At 38.8% G+C, this 22,390-nt stretch overlaps 1 protein-coding gene across 1 annotated transcript; it reads right to left on the bottom strand.

The window, feature by feature from the left end:
* Positions 1-831: 831 nt before the first annotated feature.
* Positions 832-10,301, bottom strand: LOC149807479 (uncharacterized). The gene is made up of 6 exons (XM_089967003.1): positions 9,168-10,301; positions 4,379-4,633; positions 3,397-3,669; positions 2,318-2,572; positions 1,698-1,963; positions 832-976 (listed from the first exon to the last, which is right to left on the bottom strand). The coding sequence occupies exons 1-6, from the start codon at positions 9,844-9,846 to the stop codon at positions 965-967; spliced, it is 1,740 nt and encodes a 579-aa protein (XP_089823129.1). The 5' UTR covers positions 9,847-10,301; the 3' UTR covers positions 832-964.
* Between the last annotated feature and the right edge of the window lie 12,089 nt (positions 10,302-22,390).

Genomic DNA, 22,390 nt, shown 5'->3' with positions numbered 1-22,390 from the left:
CCACTTGTATGTAAAAATATAACGTTTATAATCAAAGATGTGATCGGCCTCACACGCCATCCAAAAATATAACGTTTATAATCAAAGATGTGATCGACCTCACACGCCATCCTATATCTCATCTGATACTATCTTAGTTCTACGTCGCTATTTACCTTGAGGACAAGTCATTGAAGTAATGAAGTATTAAGATTCACCTTAAAAAGTCATGCTGTAACTATCATCCGTCTTAGTGTTTGTGTAGACAAACCCCATCCTGTAACTAACAATTATTAGAGTCTTTGTGACTATGCAGACAAATCCCATCCTTTAACTGGCAAACGTCTTAGTGATTACACAGACAACCCCCCCCCCCTTGTAACTGGCAATTATCGTCTTAGTGACTACGCAGGCAGCCCCCATCCTATAACTAGCAATTATCGTTTGTGACTATGCAGGCAACCCCCTTCCTGTAACTGGCAATTATTGTTTTAGTGACTATGTAGACAACCCTCCCTCCTGCAACTGGCAATCGTCGTATTATGACTACGTAGGCAACTCCTTCCTGTAACTGACAATCATCGTTTTAGTGACTATGTAGACAACTCCCATCCTGTAACTGGCAATCGTCGTCTTAGTGACTAGGCAGACAACCCTCATCCTGTAAATGGCAATCGTCGTCTTAGTGACTATGTAGACAACCAACACACATCCTAAAATGTTCTCCTTTAATTCATGTCAAAGTAACATAATGAAGGCGAATGGAGAGAAAGAAAATGTTATACAGAAAATGAAGTGGGACTTGAGACTCGTTATCTAAAGAAATGCTCATAAGACCAAAAAAAATGAAACTTAGGCAGCACAAAGTTTATTTGAACGAAGAGACAAGGCAATACTTAAGAATATGTGACGAATTTATATGAGTTTGTTCCAGAGGGACTTGCAACGGCTGTATGTCTGCATATCTTTTTTCTTGGTATACATTTCATGAATGTGCCTGAAAACAGAAACAAACAAACTGACAATGACCAAATAACTATAAAAGTATATATCTGTGGTCAGTTTTAATATATATGCCGTAAGTGATAGGGTGAAAAGTGACACCGCACTAAAAGGGACTATATTAAATAATTATGGAATACTTAATAACGAAACAAAAAAAAAGTAAAGTCCAAACTACCTTAAGCTCACCTCTATTAAAGTAAGAGACTTCTGGTTATCAAATCAACATCCTTCTATGAAACTTGTGATGAATTCAAAGAAATATTGTAATATTATACTTCTTAACTAGATACTGACAAGGAATCATATAGCAATTGCTAGATGTTGACAAAGAATCCGATAGCAATTACTAGACACTGACAAGGAAGCCGTTGGCAATTATTAGACACTGAAAAAGAATCTGATTGCAATTACAAGACACTGAAAAAGAATCTGATAGCAATTACTAAACACTGACAAGGAATCTGATAGTAATTATATTTGTTTTGTCCATATTCAGAGTGTTATTAAGAATGCCAAGATATGACAAAGAGCTTAGACTTTTGACAGATATTATTATAAAGCCAGGATATGTCGAAGAGCTTAGACGTTTGACAAATATTATTATAAAGCCAGGATATGACGAAGAGCTTAGACTTTTGACATATATTATTATAAAGCCAGAATATGACGAAGAGCTTAGACTTTTGACAAATAAATGAGATGCAGATACAAACTCTGCAATAAGCATTCCAAGTTGTCTGCCAGCTGCATTTGATGACGCCGATGCTGCTAGTGCATCCATTAACGGGCGTCTGCACAATGGCGTAAACGATCCCGTTGTCAGCCCAGCCACAGCTGCACTGCATGTAACCCATCTGGTACGCTTCGTATAATTCCTCGAATCTAGCCAGACGGGTACCAAGATTCCGGCAGTTCCGCCTTGCGTCACTCAATGTCATTGTGGAGTTATCTGAGCCGAGTGGGTCCTTCAACAAGAAGACTGCAAGAAATATTTGTATTGATGAGATTCTCTACTTGAGGCATATATAGAGAAGCGAAAGAAAGAGACGTTGAGAGAGTGAAGTCCTTAATAGAAAATGACTACATGATATAAAACAAATAGTTTAAATAATATAAATCGTCGTACACTGTGTTTAATGTATTGCACGTTCTCGTATTGATTTACCCTTTCATAATTTGCAACAAACTCTCTCTCTCTCTCTCTCTCTCTCTCTCTCTCTCTCTTCTGTGTATAAAACATCTGAATGGTTAATTTCTTGGCTTGTTTTGTTTTTCTTAGAGCAACACACAAAGTTACGGTATCATTGTTGCCTACGTAACAAAAGAGACCTACCAGGCATGTCAGCTTTGGTGTATACAACCCAATTATCGTCGTTTGTAGACGTAGACCGATCGTAAGCAGAAAGAGTGCTCAATTCACATCTCTTTTCAAAGCTATTGAAACTGGCGGACACACAGAAGAGGGTTTTTGTGCACTTGTCCGCACATATAGGGGCTTCTTCTGCTACAGTGGTACCCAGACTGACCATAGGATCTGAATTCATCCGCCTGCCTTGGATCACCGCATAATCCACGGCGCTGGGACTCGCTGACATAAAATAAATAAACAAAACGTTTCCTTTGCAATAAGATGCAATTACATTTAAAAAGTTACTTGATATATAAAGACCATAAAACGTATTTAAACTATGTCAAACCATGATTAAAAAAATATTTAGCTTACTAAATGCACGTTCATCTTCCGACATCTCTGAAATGTAAAGATAGGAACGAAGATTTATCTTTAACCGAAATTATTCTGTTGTTCATCATTGCTCCCACAAGCCCCTTTACAATACGGCAACGAAGATGCACACAGAGGTACTAATTAGTGATCTATATATACCAAATATTTATATTTCTGTCATTTTTACCGTTGCAGTAATCCTTTCTTCAAACGCAATAACCTAATGTCGTCAAAAAGCAGCTATAGTTTATTTTACGGTAATCTGTCTCTTTGACGTAAATCCACTGATACAAAGCTTGATACTGAACGTGAACTGCAGACACATTGCAGCTGGTGCACGTGCTTGCGGTAAGTATTTAAGTTAATGGGTAGAAAATGTTGCGGTCTTCTCCATCAGTGACTGTTAATGACCATACCATAGAATTTATGTTGTGGTAAACGGACACAAAGTATTCTGAAGGGCTGTTTTATAAGGATATTTTACAATCAGACTTTAACAGAAAACTGCACTTTATGATGTAGGAATGTGTGTTGTGCATTGAAACTGATTGTTAGATAAACAATGTGCACACTGTTTCCAGTATCTAGTAAAGCTCTGAAAAATCTTGAACTAAATTATAGATCAAATACATCGTATCGATGGAAGCAACAAGAGATGCAACGGTTTACATAAAACTTAGTCATACCCTGAGGTTTATTGATTTTGCAGTACACATCCCAGGTGGACTGCCACGTGCAGCTGATGATACCCACAGAAGAAAGACAGGCGTCCATTGGTTGCTGCATGACAATATATGCTATTCCATTGGCTGCCCAACCACATCCACAACGCTGATACCCTTCTTTAAAGGCGGACTGCAAGTCCTCAAGTGTGGCAACAGAGGCGCCCAGGGACTCGCAGGTGGCATTGGCATGTGAAAAGTCCAAACCATATTTGGGTTCAGTTGATGCGTATGAGACTATAATATAAACGAAATTGTAAGATTCAATTAATTCAGCTTGACAGGGTGTGCATATCCATCAACCCAAGCATGCATGCATACATACATACATACATACATACATACATACATACATACATACATACATACAACCATATGAAAAGCTGTTTTACTTCTGTAAACTGTAATGCAAGTTCTGTTCAGACTTGGTAGATATGTGCTTAAAGAAAGTTATTTACGGAGCTGTCAAGAATCCTTGAGTATCAGGAGGGGGCGACACATATCTGCTGCCCCCACATTCTCACCTTTAAATGGTCATTTTATTTTAATAGTTTAGGTTCTTGAAGGCACAGAGTTTTTGGGAAGACTTTACTATTTTCCTACTTATTTGAGTGTTAATCGAAAAGCTTACCTCTTGTAACGAAAAGACTTGTATCTTGTAACTTCTCGCAACTCCAAAATCAACTGGGATTATCCATTGGATCCTTTTTATAGTATTAATGAAGCATTATTTAAAGAAACACAGTACTGCCTATATATGCTAGTATTTAAAAGCAAACTGTCAGATTATATTAAACAATTCTAATATGAATATTACTTTTTTAATCTCAACAGTCAAAGGAAGCCGAATCATAAACATGAGATGTGAAACAAAATGTGTTACACAGAAAAATATAAAACAAAAATGGAATATATGCCTTTCAGAACACAAAATTATTTATTTTACCTGAGAAATGTTTAGCGAAAACCACCCAACCGGATGCCTGCTCTATAGCACTGATGTCAAAAGCAGACACGCGAGACAATTTGCACGTGCCATTGGCAGCCAGGAAACTTGCAGACAAGCAGGCATTGGTCTCGGTACATTTCATCCAGCAATCCTCTCCGGATGACGTCACCAGATTCTCGATGTCGGTGATTTCGTTGAAAGATTTCACCAAAAACCCTTCCAAACCCTCGTGCTTTTGGATAATTGGTACCCCTTAAAGAGAGAGAGAGAGTAGATATACACCACTTTTAGCTCACTTCACCTATATAACTGTTTAAAAACGATAAATCAAATACAACATACATAATCCAACAAATTCATGTGTCTTCATTATTACTGAGTCTTCTGATACAGTCTTTTTAATTGATCGCTTTACTTTCCGTAAAATGGGGGTGGGGAAGCGAGTGGCCTGGTCGTCTAAAGCGCTCACCGTTACGGATCACTGCCATCTCACCTCTGTGGGTTTGAGTCTCCGATTCAGCCAATGTGGGTATGTGAGAAAGCTTGCCAGTAGCTTCTCGTCGGTCTTTGGTTCTTTCCGGAGTTTTCTCTTATTCTTCCTCCACCATTTATACTGGCCGCCATGTATAACCTATCTTGTGCTGAAAATTGCGTTAAACCCTACAACAACAACAACAACAACAGCAACAACAACAACTTTCCGTAAATCCAAATGCCAAATTCACAAGTGCTACAAAAGTTAATGGGAACCGGAAGTGAACTACGATATTTTTGAAGTTTTTGACATTGTTCTCCTTTTTTTCTCAATCTTTATGGTATATTTGTATTACATACAATTATATCACGGTTGAATTATTATGAATCTGTTTTCGTAAAGAGGGCGAGAAAGAAAGCTCAGAAAGTATAAGCAGTAAATAGACACCATCGTAGTTTGATGTTGTTTATATTTAAAATGTAAAAAAAAAGTGTCACGGAATTGTATAAATCCTTTTATGCATTAAATACATGTACTCGGGTTTCGTTTTTTATGTACAACGATACCCGAGGGTGATTTATGTATATGGTACAAAAATTTCAAAATAGTGAGTTCAGTTCATCCTACGCCGCTCGTACGAAGTGCTTTGGATGGGAAGAAACAAATACTTTCTGCGCACAGACGATGTATTGCGTCATCGTCTGTGTATAAATACCTCACCGTAGGTCAAAATCTTTACATTACGGAACTTCTTGTCAGTGAGCGGTCTACATTAAGGACTTGCACATCTTCAGCTTAAGTTATTAATTTATTGTGTATAAGCTACAACTACTGCACTACCACGTTTATTTTTGTATATTTTCTATGTAGCTTCGGCTTATGTAGTATCATGCAAATATTTTCTATTATTGTTTGTGACTTAGCAAGAGATTTATATTAGCAATATATAAAGTTGCATTTTTAAGAAACTGTTTATTACCGTATGATTCCTCTCGGGCACGGTTAGGTTGACTTTTGAACTTGAGTATTGTTTTGTAATTATTACGCCGATAATGTAATATGTGTAGCTTACCGTATATAAATCATTACGTTTTATCGTATATGCCCGTGTCATGTATAGTACACGGTCTTAGATGTATTTTCAGCTGACCAGAGTGATCAGAGTTATCGGAGTGATTGACGTCGACGTGGTACCAGCTGCACAGCTAACCAGAGTTGACAATAGCAGCTGTGAAGCTGAACCATAGCAGTCGTAGAGCTTAAGTAAACAGTGTTGCTGGTCGAGTAGCAGGAGATCAGGCGTTGCTGACTGAGATTGATGGGCGCTGATTGCTTGATTGACCAGTGTGACTGGTAGCCAAGTATGCTGGTGACGGAGTGTGTAACCCCATACATCTTATCTTTTATTTGATACAAATTAATGAGACTGTTGGTTATAATTATATGTACATTATGTTATATTAATTTATTTATTAACTAGGAAGGGAATATGTAAACTCTATTATATTGACTTGTTTATTGACATCTTAAGACTAAAATAAATCCTTTTTTTCTCATTCAGATTTTATGTTGTTTATATGCTTAGATAGATAATTTCATCTCGAAACAAAACATCATTCACCGTGGTTTTCAAACTATGTATGTTGTATAAAAAGAGACACAACCATAAAGAGCTGCAGAGTAACTTAACTACAGCCTAACGTGCTTCATTGAGTATAAACCAAGCTTGCACATGGAAGTGCCTTTTAATTCAAAAAGCTGACTCGATCATGATGGAATCTGGATAAAATACTCAGGGAAACGTACACAATGATTTTATTTTGATACAATCCCCAATGAGAGGTTCTTTTGCAGATTATAGTATGAGAACGATAAGGGGAGAAAGGGGGCTATATGGGATAAATCGGGCTGTATGACCAGTACCAGCATCTGCTAAGCAACACTCACGTATTATAACCAATACACAGAGTTGCTGACCAGCAACCACCGCAACTGACCAGCACATGCACTTACTGGTCATCAATAACATCTATAAAGAGATATGTATTGTTAGAATATAAAATAATGGGGTAATCCGGATAACCACCTAATTTTAGACAGACAATGACTCGTTATCACTATTAAACATGCACACTTTTTATGGTCATCTAGGATTTGAAGAATGCAAAAATGTCTGTTAGTAAGCATCACAGACACCCATTCTACCCTCATCTATTTTCTTTGCAATGGTGTGTGATGGATGATAGAAATATACATTCTTTCTAAGGACGTGTGTTAGAGATCCTACCCATTGAATATCTTACATACACTTTCACACGAGCTTATATGTGTGCAATGTTGGATAATATGTTTGTCTTTAAATAGATTTGAGCCTCAGCTTTTCCCGTTTTCTCTCCATTGTTCTGTTGCAAGTAAATGTTTGATAGTAAGTGTTTGACTATCATCCAGTCCTTACATATCCCCTTAGCTATCCGTTTTGTTTGTAAGTGTTAGAACTGGAAAGTAAAAAGGTGTTTTTGTTTGTAAATATCACTCAACATCACATAACATACAACCCTTTCACATAAGTTTGTATATGTATGTAGGTGATGGACAGTAAATGACATTTCTTTAATTGTAATTATATGTGGTAGCAGTGACATACTCTTTGTGCCGGTTCATTTCCGGCCTGTTTTTAGTCTCTGACGAAGTCTGCACTTCTTAATTTAAGCATTACATTTAGTTACGTCCCTTTGAGTGGTTCGAATTAGTTCCCTTGATTATAGATATTTATGACGTCAGTACAATATGTGCAGATTTATCTATACCACCGATATATATCTGTTATTCATTAAATGAATGATTGTTTGTGAATGTTACACATGGTACTAGTTACATAATTTATAAATGGTAAGCAAGCTTTTGGGTTATTCACGTGGATAATGTCTTAGGAAAATGGGTGTTTTTGCCTTCGTAGTACTAGCATGGAAATTATGACGATACATTATTCTGGTGCAAGCATCAGCCCGGTAGCATATGTTGAGTATAGCCCTGTGTCTATCTTGTCCAGTGAATCATCCCGGAAATAAAATATCACATCCTCACCCATAAAAGCTTAATGTATGAACTTTTTATCAATACATCTTACGTTGGCCAATAAATGATCAGTCTGATACAAAACATGACGTTCTTAGGGAGCATAATCAGTGGCTAACGGAGCTAAAATGCATCCCTATGCGGATTATTTTATTTATACCCTTATAAGTCATCAATGGCAGCATCACCAAATTTTCTAAATAGTATAATCCTTTAACCGCCCACCCTCTCTTTCTTATTTCTTTTCTTTTCCTTTTTTTTTTTTTGTTTTTCTCTTTCCCTTTTCCTTTTTTTTTTCCCCTTTTGTTACCACTACTTAAGCGCCAACCTGGACGATTCGCCACCATTGCCTGCCATTCGGTACGCCAGTGAGTATAATGCATACTCATTCCACAGACATTTACATGAAGTGAGAACATATTAGGCACCTCAAGAAGGCAAATACTTGCATATCAATGCTTTGATGATTCGATTAGTTTGCTTTTGTCTCCACAAATTAATCTAATTTCTATCACTGATCTTTTCAGAACTAAAATTACTCTTATGATCACTACTTTTTTAAATCTATGTGAATCTAATGATTACTTCTTGAACGATGATCAGTTTTCTTTAAGCGTGTGCTAATCAAGAACGTAACACAAGACAAACCTTAAACTTCATATTGAAATGAACATTCTAAAAATCCTAAGACTAACAGACGGTAAAATTGTTTCTCTATTTAAGACTAGACGAGAAAGTTCGAATATTCTTGAATCTATCTTTCTGTATTTGTTTTTCTGCGACCCTTGAAATTATCAGACCGAAAAATAACATCCAATCAGATCATCGCTCCGACTGTCGTAATAACAACAACAAACAACAAGGGGAATGCAGGAACACTCAGACGATTGGCTTGGTAACGTTATCACTAATTCGATCGTAACGTTGCTCTGAGTCAATGGTTAATGTTTCATAGGATTGCTAATTACGCAAGCTAAATTCATTTAATTAACTTCCTCGTTCATAAATGCCAATTATATTAACGTGAACGTAACGGTTACATTGTGCATTAAAATTCTTGGCCAGTGTAAACTCAAACAAGATACATGGTGAGTTAAATACCTTTATGGGGAGATAAATATTTATATATTTTGTAATTACGTATTGCGGCCCAATATACACCAGTATTAGAAGGCTAATTGTCCATAGTCTAAAAGGTAGATGAAGAATACAACCTCGAATATACAGTAATCTTACCTTCGGGAGATAATTTTGAAACCGTCTCTTTAATATCGATGATTTGTTTATCTAATCGTTTCAGCTGTTCTTTGATTTTGTCCATTTCTCGAGATGACGAATCGCTTAGGATATCCTCCAGTTGTTCTAAACGCATTGAATTTAATGATTGTGTCCTTTCTAACTCAGAAACACGATCTATAAACATCACCAGTTGTCTTTCAATACCGTTACTTTCGTCGACTGCTGATTCCATGGTAACGGCAGATTCCTCTGGTCGAGGTTTCTTATCAACTTTTTTTTTAGCTGGACCTCGTTGAAGTTTTCCGCCATTCTTCTTCTTGTCACTGGGAGATAAGCTTCGAGCCGATTTGTCTTTGTCTGTCTTTCTGCCCTTCCTTGATTTTTTTGAGATTTTGTCGGAATCTTGAACGGGTCTGTCATTGTCATTTTCATCTATGTCCTTCACCGAGCCATTTGAAGGCATGCTATGAATCTTCGTGTCCAATTTCTGGGTTGACCTAATCAACAACTGGTCCTTATTTTCATTTCTCCAATTATAACCGGAAGCTTGAACTGCACTGCCGTCTTTCGCATCCATTTTCAGTTCGTTACCCAGCCTCTTACTGCTAATATCCTGGGCGAAAACAATGACCAGGATAACCCCAAAGAGAAATGTAAATAAAGGGTACATTTTCATCACCTGATTTGAGTTTTGCCTACAGAAATGCTTCAATGTGTATCCTTCTTTAGCAGTTGCCTTCCATGTACTTTGTGTCCACGGTTTCAAAAGACACTAGAATAAGTATAGATCACTGAAGTTCCTAATGAAAAGTTAACGTTTTAGGCGTGGAAATATTAAGGCCGGTTCTCTGTTTCCTGAGTACGCGGAACCATTTGTTATGGCCATTAACTTTAGGAAAATGTATACAGATTCTACTCTCACCTATCAGATTATTCTCTGTATTGTAATTGACAAGTTATCTTCCCTCTTCCAATTTATAAACTGTTATATATGTCCGTCGAGAATTCCGTACATTTCGAGGGCTAACTGCCTAAAGACGATGTCAGGAGTATGCCTTTTATGTTTATATCCAGTAGCTCTTTCCGCGCTGAATCACTTCTGGTTTCTGCCTTAGCGTGTGATTAATAGCCCGGATCTGTGCGTTTTTGGGGTACAATAAAAACTTGTGATTAATAATGAAAATATGTGGGTGCTTGAGTACAATAAATACATCAGTCGACATGGTGCGAAGATTCAATGCCTGGCACAGTCGTAACATCTAAACTCGTTCATGTATGCGCCAGCTGTTCAAACGCTATAGTTGAAACACTACGCTACTATACGGCAAGTAGATGTTCTTTGGGCATCGATTTTTAGCGCCATTTCTAATCAGCCTGTAAAATCAAGCAACTTAAGTTATTTTAATTTTGTCGATTTCTTTTTTGTTTCTTGCCTGCTTTTTATTATTCGAGATAGTGTTTGACGAGTGATCATATTTCAAGGAATGAGTATCTTAATGAAAACAAGACGAAATCCTGACTTTCAGAGATCTGTCGATAATTATTGTTTTTCAGTCTCTATGCAGACACCACCATGAAGTAATAGCTACAAACTGAGGAAATCAAAAGGATTTTTCATAGAGGTGAGCGATATTACCGGAATACCGGTTTATCGCGTCATCTGATTCTGGTATTACGTACTACAGTACATTTACACTGTACATGTACTTCGGTAGTTTTCGTTAGCAAGCAATGTACAAACATTTCCTAGCAATCTTGTTTTCGTTTTTCAGGACAATGTTTTTTTAGAAGTACTTGTCACAAATTAATTTTTAATATTACAAATATAATCTTATGTACGACCCTTTAGTCACATGTTTGACAAGTGTCACTTATGTCAACGTGTTGGCCAAGTGATATATTGTGAGAGATATTTCAGATTTTGGAAACATTATAGATTTTTTTTAAATGTCATATTTTATTTATTTAATAGCGTATGCTATGACTTAGGTACTTACATTCCTTTCTAAGACAGCGAATAATCCTAAGCTTCTCAGGAGAATAGTTGTTTTCTGTTAGAATTATAGGTCATTTCACAAGTTCACTAAATATTGTCTCGTCTGTTGAGTTGATGTGTTCTGTTTTTACTGGCCTTCTCTGATAAATATCTTGCCCGGATATTGGCATCCCACTCAAAGTTTCCCTGCCTGTTATATCAATTGTGTAGTTAGCAAGTTATGCGCTTCAGTGTCAACGATGTCTTTGTTATCAACAAGTTTACTAATATCAGCACAGTTTCTATGATTAATCATCCCCCTTTAGTTACAGAATTTAGATCACGACTTATACAACAATTAACAAACACTTAGTAAATTCATCTACTATAAAGAACTGGACATTTAATGGAGGTGATGCGATTTTCTTTTCAGCTGATACATTTTATTTTATCTCAAGAACATACTTTTTATAATGGATATAATTCTGTGTTATGTCGCTATAACTCAGAGCAAGCTATTTTTTCCAGAGGCTGACAGACAGAAAGTTTTAAAAAATGGGGAAGTTCCTTGCCCCAGAACATTAAATTGTTGGTCCGCAATATAATACCAATGCACACAATTTTTCGTGGCACCAATCTCTGATTTAAAATGAAACTGGAAAATTCTAAAATTATTTCATTTGTTTGAAATTTTAATATATTTTCAAATAAAATCAAGTCAACAGATATAAATGACGACTTTCTTGTTGACTTAAACAAAAGTCAATGTGCGTGTGTAAAAACGTATTGCCTGATTCAGTTTATCTTTAGACTGATATTTCAGTTTTCAGAGAACGTTCATTATGGTTATACACGTGTGCGATGACTTTTGCCGACGGCTCAGGGGGCGCCATAAAATATGACAGTAAAAGCACTGGTTGCAAGAGAAAAACATTTTATTAGCCATATTTACTGCACACTTGGTGAACATAGAACATCTGGAATACATAATATTACAGGCTTGGCTTCAGTGGAGCCAACATGCCATTATAATTAAGTCATATATGTGGATTTAGATGTCTTTAATTATGGGATTCGATAAAATGTATTGCACGCTTCATTTCTGTTGCATTTTATGATCGCAGATGGAATTATGTATTGGGCATAATGCATATCTAGCTTCCGGTTACTGGTGCTAATAATGACAAACAACTATCTCATAGGACCATCAGGGTAGTAATTTCTAAATGAGTGACTCATAATTGAACATTGTATTTATTTATTTATTTTGTTATCATTTGTTACCTATTTATTTATTATTTTACTTATCATTTATGTATTTATTTATTTATGTATTTACTTATGTATTTGTTTATTTGCTTATCTTAGTATTTCTTTCTAATAGCTATAAAGTTAAGCGTTGAAATTAAAATTTCAGTTAAGAATTTCCCACTAATCCTTAGGACTACATTTCTCATGCATTCGGCGCTCAAAATTCGACACTCCCTTTGATATCGTTAACAAATACTACATACCGCCATTTTTTTTCACACATTGTCAGAATACGCGCTGTTTGCAAAGCATCTATTACCCCGTTCAAATGCACAACATTTGTATCTGATGTGCACGCGTATTTATTGTCAAATTTGCAGTGAGTTCATCTCGTTGTTAAGACGGTTCTCCAGATTAGTATATTTTACTAATGCGAAAATTATAATCATCATAGGATATGTCACGGAAAAAGACACAAAATTGTTCCTGATATTGATGATAAAAACAAGGAAGACGACGATGATGACAATGCTACTGTTTTATTTATTTATTTATTTATTTATTTATTTATTTATTTATTATTATTATTATTATTATTATTATTCCGCCACAAACCAATAATGTAGGTAAATATTTATACCTATATTTTGGCAATATTTGGACACGTTCAAACATAGGCATTACTTTTATATATCTGCCTCTGTACAGGTACACAAGATGAAATTATATACCAGAGGGGCGGATCCAGTCCCCACAGCCTTTGCAGACATAACATGGCGGGCGTAAGTGGGAAGGGGCCTGTATTTCTAGAACTCCCAGAAAAAAACCACTAGAACCACTTTCCCAAATACAGACTGACTTTTCATCCAAACTGATCCTGACAATTTAAAAAAATGAATAATTAAAAAATAGTTTCGTGGCTATATTATTGATACATAATTTGCTGATCAACACGAAATATGCATGCCGTGCAAATGCATATATGTGCAAAAGTGTTTGCGTTCCATTTGGAGATGGTGCAAAATAAATTATCATGCAAATGTACGTGCACACACAAATCTTGATTGTTTGTACTTGGTTTTTTAAAATTGTTTTTGATTCTGTTGTCTCAACATGAAGAAAAACCACTTACACACATACACGTGTCAAGATATGGACCTAACATAATTGAAAAGGTATGAAATTAAAAGCCAAAAACTTACCATAAAATGTAAAATATTTAGGTCTTTTTATCTCATTAGTCTCAAGTTGAATTATGATAGAAGAATCTTTTTTAAATTCCGTTTCTGATGATAACGCCCCAGCAATATTCGACACAACGTGTCACTTATGTCGTCATTATGCCGTCTGCTAAATGGCATGGATTCCTTGGAGCGCGACCAAATTATTTATGCGGTGCAATATCGAGAAGACATGTCAAATTTCAGTGTCCCCCCCCAAAAAAAAAAACAAAACATTTTGTTGTTTTTTTTTTTAAATTCAGAAGTGTGGCCCTAGTTCGACTTTTAATTTCTTTCTTGACTTGTGAATTCTGTTTCAGGGCCCCTCTCCCAATGATAACTATCCCGCAAGAACAACTGTACCAGACATTCCACTGAAGAAATTATAAACCCAAAGGTCCTGATAAGGTAGATGATTCGAGTAAAGCCCAAGGCGAGTCACAAGGATATGCCCACCAATGTAGAGAAGCATTGTGAGTGGAGAGAAGAGAACGACAAGCTCCATATATAGGACCACGATGAGAGACAAAAACAGACGCACGTCACACAAACACTACAAAGAAATAAAAAAGGCTTCAATTTTTAATTAGTTTTTCTATATTTGAATGAAAGAAATTTGTCTCATAGAAAATAAAAGAAAACTACGAAAAATGGAAAATCAAAATGAGGAGAAAAGAACGAAGAGAAAAAGATTAAAGGGGGAAGAGATTTAAAAAAATATATACAGTGACTAGACAACCAGGACTGAATTCGATTACGCCAGCCCTAACACAAATACAGTGAATGTATGCACACAAAATAGCATCAAACATAGAGCAAACACAAGACAATATCTCTTGACCAATATCATGAAAACGGGATGGGGGTGGGACCGGCCTTTGGCTTGTGCCTACGCAAGTTAGTACGACTCCCATAAGCTGATCTCTATAGAACTGGGTAAGGGAAATTGGAAGACCTGAGACTAGGAACCTTGATAATTTCTAAGCCGCCAAAAGTTTAGGGAAATCATAGAGAAACCCCAATCCCAAAACATATTGAAATACATTTTTATACCTAAATTCTTTTTGATTTTTTTACGAAAGACACAAAACAAAGACCTTAGGGGGACACACAAACACATAAAATCATTTATAAAATTTAGCCCCAATTGGGGTCCAGTGGTGGAGGGAGCTCCTCGAAGGTTACTGGCTAGCATGGCTAGCAGTTTGAGAGGGACCCACATAAAGATTGACTCCTGTTTCTTCGCCATATCTGTTGAAGAATTTCATTGGCTGAAACCAGGAGTTTTGTTTCTTTGTCTCTTTGCTTTAATTGGACGCAGTGTTTTGTCAATATTTAGCGTCAAGGTAGTATTTCTAATCATGTTGTAGCATTCTATTCAGACATATTGATTTTGTTTTAGTCGGGGTTACAAATTATGCAATTTAGATTTAGGTCATGACCAGTCTGTTGCAATCAAAAATAATTTATCACTTGCATCATAGAAAGAAAAAAATCACTGACATCGCACATTAAAAAGGTAAACGTTTGGTTTTGGGGGTGGGGGAGCTGGTGGGGTTGTTGTTTTTCTTTTGGAGGGTGTGTGTTTATTTTTCTGTTGCAGATTTCAATTCGTTCACCATGGTTGCCCTCTTTCTTTCCTTGATCAATATACGACTAGAAATTATGATGCAATATGAATGTTTTTAAGACGAAGATTTAATGTCTTCTTTAGCCAGTACATTACAAAACGATGACTGTATATCTCTCTGGCTGTGTGTTAAAAGTCAGTGGCTCTGTTCATACATATAAAAAAGTCATATCAGAAGTACATTGAAACGGTGAATAGAACATGTAAGTTAATGGGGGGGGGGGGATGTGGAGGTGTATTTGTGCCTAAAACTGTCAGAGCAAAATTCCTCCAAAAAAGAAAAACAGTTGCTAATCCATGAGGATTTTTCTCACATTTAAGCCACTCACAAAACTTCTTCCACACAATTTTAAGCGACGGCTTAACACTTATATGGTGAAATTTAAAGAACGTAGGTTTCAAGTTCATACAGAAAAAACCGTTATATGTAACAAATGAGCTGACTCTTATCAGGAAGTGAGACTTAATTTTTTTAAAGAGTAAACGTTATTCATTATTACCTGATTTGTAATTGGTTTATGCTATTCAGAATTGTCATTCTGATTTCTTTCATCTGTATTTGTCATATGTATTAGACACTGATAAGGAACCAAAACAAATTATTTTCAATGAATATGGACAATGGTAAAGACTACAACATAACGAACATGTGTGTATGTCTGTGGGTGCGTGCGCGCGCGCGTGTGTGTGTGTGTGTGTATAGGTAAAAACCTTTGTGGAAACGGCAAAATAAAGTATGTTACTCTGAGAGTGTGGGTGTGTGGGGTGTATGATGATGATATTCTTTTATTCCTCCATTTTCTGAAGATTTTAAGACAAAAAGAAATGCATTTAAATACATAGAATCACAAAAATAGCGGATTCGTTACTTATTAAATTATTTCCAATAGCAAACGAATAAATAAATTAAAATCATTACTAAACTAGATAGATATATATATACGATAGAACATTTGAAAATGTATCCTCACAACAAAAATAGTTAGTTTCCTAATCGCTTTGCAATCCAGAAATATGATATGATTTGAAATGTTTACACTGGTCAACAGTGAAATCATTACTGACTTGAAAAGGCCCTAATCTGTAGTATTTTGGTGTGCCGAACACGAATATAACCGTGAAAAATTTGTATTGGCTCTCGTTTTGAAGATATTCATATACCTCATTTTCTATGTTTCACTGTGTAAATTTCTCCAGTAGGACTGCAGCAACATCCGGAATAATGATGTAACATTGCATAATACCATCATGCTCACATCATCCACAGTTGATTGCATCATTTTCTGATGCAATGCAATACTAATGCCATGCGGCTGCTGAAGTAAGTTGACGTCAGCAGTGTACTATACATGTGTAGGCCTATTATACTAATGCCAGGCGCCTGCTGAAGCTGACGTAAGCAGTGTACTATATAAAGCCCAATCAGATAGGTTCAGCATTTAAAATATTTTAGACGTTGTGCGAGACAGTTCAAGCTACTGTTACATAAAACTTATTATTTTATCCATTTACGTACAATAAAGAACAGTAATGCCTCGAAAGTGTGTTAATACCGCGGACAATTTTTGCTATATTTGTGGGGAAGTGACATTTGCCAACCAGAAGAAAAGTATCAATTCTCAAGTGAAGAAGGCATATCATCTTTACTTCGGATGCAAGGTTGGTGACCAAGACAAGCCTTGGGCTCCGCATATATGCTGTGCTACATGTACAACACAGCTTTCACAGTGGTTGAATTGCAAAAGGTCATCAATGCCGTTTGCAGTCCCAATGGTGTGGAGAGAGCCAAGCAACCACCTAAATGACTGTTACTTCTGCTTGGTTCCTCCTCTTTCCGGCGGAATAACGAAGCGAAAGAAGTCGAGAATAGTCTACCCAAACATTCCGTCTGCATTGAGACCAGTTCCACATGGTGAGGGACTTCCTATTCCAGAACCTCCAGCAGAATATTCTCTTGATTCATCTGACGAAGACAAAGGTGAGTCGACCTGTTCTTCTCCTGGTCCATCAGCATGCAGTGATCCAGATTTTCACTGTGGTGCATCATCAACCCCACACAGAATAACACAGGAAGAACTAAATGACCTGATTCGTGATTTGGACTTATCAAAGAACAAGGCAGAATTGCTAGGATCAAGACTCCAACAATGGAATCTTCTAGAAGAAGATGTCACAATTACTGCATATCGAAAGCGCCACCAGCAATTGGAGCCTTTCTTCAGAAAGGAAAGTAATCTGATATTCTGTTCCGATATTGAGGGCCTGATGAATGCTTTAAAAATCACTCATGACCCACAAGAATGGAGACTATTTGTGGACTCTTCGAAACTGAGTCTCAAGGCTGTGCTTTTGCACAATGGAAACATTCTTCCATCTATTCCAGTAGCGTATGCTGTCCACATGAAAGAGACATACGATAACTTAAGGCAGCTACTGAATTCCATTGAGTATAACAAGTACAGCTGGCACCTCTGTGGTGATTTGAAGGTAGTTGCCCTTTTAATGGGACTGCAGCAAGGATATACAAAATACATGTGTTTCTTATGCGAGTGGGATAGCCGAGCATGGGAAATGCACTACATGAGGAAGGAATGGACTCACAGGCAGAATGTAGCCATTGGAGAGAAGAATATCCAACACCCAGCTCTGGTTGAGGCTCAGAAAATCTTGCTACCACCCCTTCACATCAAACTAGGTTTGATGAAGAACTTCGTGAAAGCCATTGACCGGACTTTGCCAGCATTCCGATACCTGCATGAAAAATTCCCTCGACTCAGCGAAGCAAAGATTAAAGAGGGAGTTTTTGTGGGTCCTCAGATTCGAGAGCTTTTCAAAGATGACCGGTTCAACAACTTGCTGGAAGGTGACGCGAAACAAGCATGGAATGCTTTTCGCCTAGTTTCTACAAACTTCCTCGGAAATGTTAGGGCAGAAAACTATAAGGAACTAGTAGAAGACATGTTGATGAAGTATAAGAAACTTGGCTGCAATATGTCTCTAAAGATTCACTTCCTTCATTCCCATTTGGATTTCTTTCCTAGCAACTGTGGTATTGTTAGTGATGAACACGGCGAACGTTTTCATCAAGATATCGCAACAATGGAACAAAGATACCAGGGAAAATGGTCCACTACAATGCTGGCTGACTACTGCTGGACACTCCTCAGAGATGCTCCCGAACAGCTGTACAAGAGACAGGCGAAGAAATCTAAGATGTAGTCAATGACTTGATTTTTTATAGGTAGGCTATTACAGTTGACCTTTTACTGTTGGAATGCATTTCGTTATGTAAACATTAATTTCTTGCAGATTACAAAAAAACTAGAGCCAATTTTGCAATTTGACTGTCATATTCGTGTTCAGCACATAAAAATTGATAAGAATTGACTAATTTTATTTCAGTAACATGACTTTTGTAAAAATTTGTTGTCCAGTGTTATTATGTTAATAAGCCTTAATCTGCAAACTTTATTTTATGTGTGTAATACTTGATATCTTGAATGGCATAAGGTCATTAGATATGCCTGAGCGCAATAGATAGGCCTGAGCTCAATAGATAGGCCCAATGTCAATATATGGGCCTGACGTCAAAAGATAGACCTAAGTTCAAGAGATAGACATGACGTCATTATATAGGTCACACGTCAATATATAGGTCTGGCATCAATAGATGATGATGATGATGATGTTCGTCCATCGGTGTCGATGAGGACCATTTAATGTCATCGATTCACTGGGGGTGGGTCCGGAGATGGCTGATTAGATGGCTGATTAGTCCGATCCGGGCCGAAGAGTCTGTTGCAGTGGGGACATGGGTGTGCAGGTTGCTGACCGGGAGTTGCTTAACTGCTGTTCCTGGATTTATGCAGATCACGTTTTTCAGCTGCGTCCACCAGTCTTTTCTGCTCAAAGGCTTCCCCACCAGCGTTGCCTTGCCTGCGCCAAGCAGATCGGTTAGCAGCGACACTCTCCCAGCTGTCAGGATCAATGCCTAGGTTCTTCAGCGAAGCCTTGAGGGTGTCCTTGTGCCTCTTTTTTTGACCACCATGAGATCTTTTGCCTTGTTGTAGCTCTCCATAGAAGACCTTCTTAGGTAGGCGTTCTACCGGCATGCGGACAACATGGCCAGCCCATCGGAGTTGTGCCTTGCACAGCATGGTGTGGATGCTTGTCATGCCGGCCTTAGTGAGCACCTCTGTGTTTGGTACCTTGTCCTGCCATCTGATTTTCAGTAGTTTCCTCAGGGAGCTCATATGGAAGTGGTTCAGTTTTTTAACATGGCGGCTATACACAGTCCATGTCTCGCAAGCACAGAGTAGGGTGGGGAGAACAACCGCTGAGAAGACTTTGAGTTTGGTGGCAAGTTTGATGCCTCTGGTATCCCAGATATTTGAGCGGAGTCTGCCAAATGCTATGTTGGCTTTGGCAATCCTAGTATTGACCTCATCGTCTATGTGGACTGCTTGTTTGAGGGTGCTGCCGAGGTATGTGAACTTGTCTACATTTTTGAGCTTATGGCCATTGACAGTGATGGATTGTTCCAGGTAATCCTCTCCAGGAGCAGAACCTCGGTCTTGCTGGTAGAGATGGTGAGTCCGAAGTTGGAGCACGCTGTGGAAAAAAGGTCCATCCTCTGTTGCATGCCTTCCTCCGTACTGGAGTTGAGGGCACAGTCATCTGCAAACAGACTTGGACTTTGATTTTGGCTTGAAGCCTCCTCAGTTTGAACAACTTCCCATCCAGACGGTATCGGAGACATACTCCAACATCGCTGTCCTTGAAAGCATCCATCAACATTGCGGAGAACATGAGGCTGAAGAGAGTGGGGGCTAAGACGCATCCTTGTTTCACACCATTCGTAACTGCAAAGGGTTTGGAATAGTTACCCTGGTCCTGGACTCTGGCAAGCATGCCATCATGAAACTGTCTCACCATTTCAATGAAGATTTCTGGACATCCAAATTTGACAGTGTCGAATGCCTTAGTCAGGTCCACGGAGGTGGTGTATAGCTGGACATTTTGTTCAAAACATTTTTCTTGCAACTGCCTGGCAGCAAAGATCATGTCGATGGTGCCTCTCTCCTTTCTGAAACCACACTGGCTTTCTGGCAGTAGGCCATGATCAAGGTGTTCTGTGAGTCTGTTCAGCAGTAGCCTGGCGAGGACCTTGCCAACGATGCAGAGTAGAGAGATTCCTCTATGGCTGTCGCAGGATTGGCGATTGCCTTTGCGTTTGTAAAGGTGGATGATGGATGCATCTTTGAATTACTGGGGTATGCGTTTTATCTTCCACATGCCACAGAACATCTCTGTTAGTCTTCCCACTAACATAGGCCCACCAGACTTGTAGATCTCAGCTGGGATGGAGTCTGCTCCTGGAGTTTTCCCACTAGACAGGAGCTCAATGGCCTTATGAGTTTCCAGCACTGTTGGAGGGTCAGCCAACCTATCGTTGATCTCCACCTGGGGAAGACGGTTGATCGCTTCATCGTTGATGGAAGAGGGTCTGTTGAGGATACCGTCAAAGTGTTCCGCCCAGCGATCCAGTATCTTCTCCTTCTCGGTTATGAAAGAGCTGCCATTGGAACTCAAGAGTGGGGCTGTTCTTGATGTTACTGGGCCATAAACATCACGAAGAGCACTATAGAAATTCTTCATGTCGTGTCTGTCGGCAAAGGATTGGATATCATCAGCCTTTCGGCTCAGCCATGTGTCCTGCATTTCGCGTAGTTTCTTCTGCACAGCTTGACATCCTGCCTGTCAGTCCTACGAACTAAGATGTTGTCGATCTGATGCCAATGCATAGACCGTCTGTGCATCCAAGTTGTTTTATTACGGTTAGGCAGACGGAAGATGGTGTTTGTGATCAGGAGATCATATGTTGCGCACATTCTTAAGAGCAGATGTCCATTACTGTTGCAGTTGCCAAGTCCATGTCTACCAATAACTACCTTCCACGAGATGTGGTCCGCGCCAACTCTGGCGTTAAAATCTCCAAGAATGATCAGCTTGTCTGACTTTGGTACCGAAGTAATCAGAGTTTCCAGATCCTGGTAGAACTTGTCTTTGGCTTCCTCCGAGTAGGTCATGGTTGGTGCATAAGCACTAATGAGTGTGGCTTGCTTTTTTCCATGTAAGGGTAGCTTCAGCATTATAAGCCGGTCATTAATTTCCTTTGGTAAGATGGAGAGCTTATTTGCCAAACTCGGCTTGACAGCGAATCCAACTCCAGACTCACGACGTTCATCGGTACCACGTCCACTCCAGAAAAGGGTGTAACCAGCTCCAACTTCAGTCAGTTGGCCCTCGTCTGCAAAGCGAGTTTCACTTAGGGCTACTATCTCTATCTTGTAGCGAGCAAGTTCTCTTGCAATCAGGGCAGTTCTTCTCTCTGGTCTGTCAGCCTCTGCATGATCCAATAGAGTGCGTATGTTCCACGCACCAAGAGTGATTGGAACCTTTTGGGTTTTCTTTGTGTTTCGACCGCAAGAATGGGATTCCCTCCAGCCGGGGTAAGCTGGTCGGGGTAGATGAAGCAGGCTTTTTAGGGCACCTTTTCTAGCCCCTTCCTCAGGCTATGGAGGTAAGCAGCGCTATCCAGAAGAGGTCTGCTTAGTCGCTCAGACGGCTGCCTACATCCATTTCTGCTTCAGATCAATGGAAGACGACCATATGGCCTGAGCCGCCCGCGTGCAGGTCCGCAACTACGGCTGCCAGTGCATCCACACCTGCCGCGTCGCAGCTCGCCCATCTCCGCAGGACTTGGGCACGGGTGATGACATAAATGACGTGCGCGTGAGTTGGATTAAAGTGAGGAAGAGTTGCACTGCATCAGCCTCACTCTCTCGTCCAGGCTCCACTTTATCCAGTTGCAAGACGTAGTCAAGACGGCTGGAATCGAGACTGGATTCATTGGATGACCAAGGTGTCCTACGTGTCTTGCCGTGCTCTTAACGCTCCACATCGCTTTGCTGGGTCCGCCGTCCTGTCCATTGACCAGCTGGTGGTTCCTCCGCGCAGTCCGCCAGTTCCAGTCTTAACATGCAATGGGTGACAATCCCTGACTCACCAGGGCTTTGAGACCCGTCGGATACCCTCAACCAGGTTTGGCCGGCCAGTCGAAGCCGTTGCCCGTGGTGTGGCT

The sequence above is a fragment of the Sinohyriopsis cumingii genome, chromosome 1 (genome assembly GCF_028554795.1).
Source record: "Sinohyriopsis cumingii isolate HCF-2022 chromosome 1, ASM2855479v2, whole genome shotgun sequence".
Taxonomy (NCBI): domain Eukaryota; kingdom Metazoa; phylum Mollusca; class Bivalvia; order Unionida; family Unionidae; genus Sinohyriopsis; species Sinohyriopsis cumingii.
Note: the sequence above shows the minus strand (reverse complement) of the source record. Positions and strands in the feature narration are given on the sequence as shown.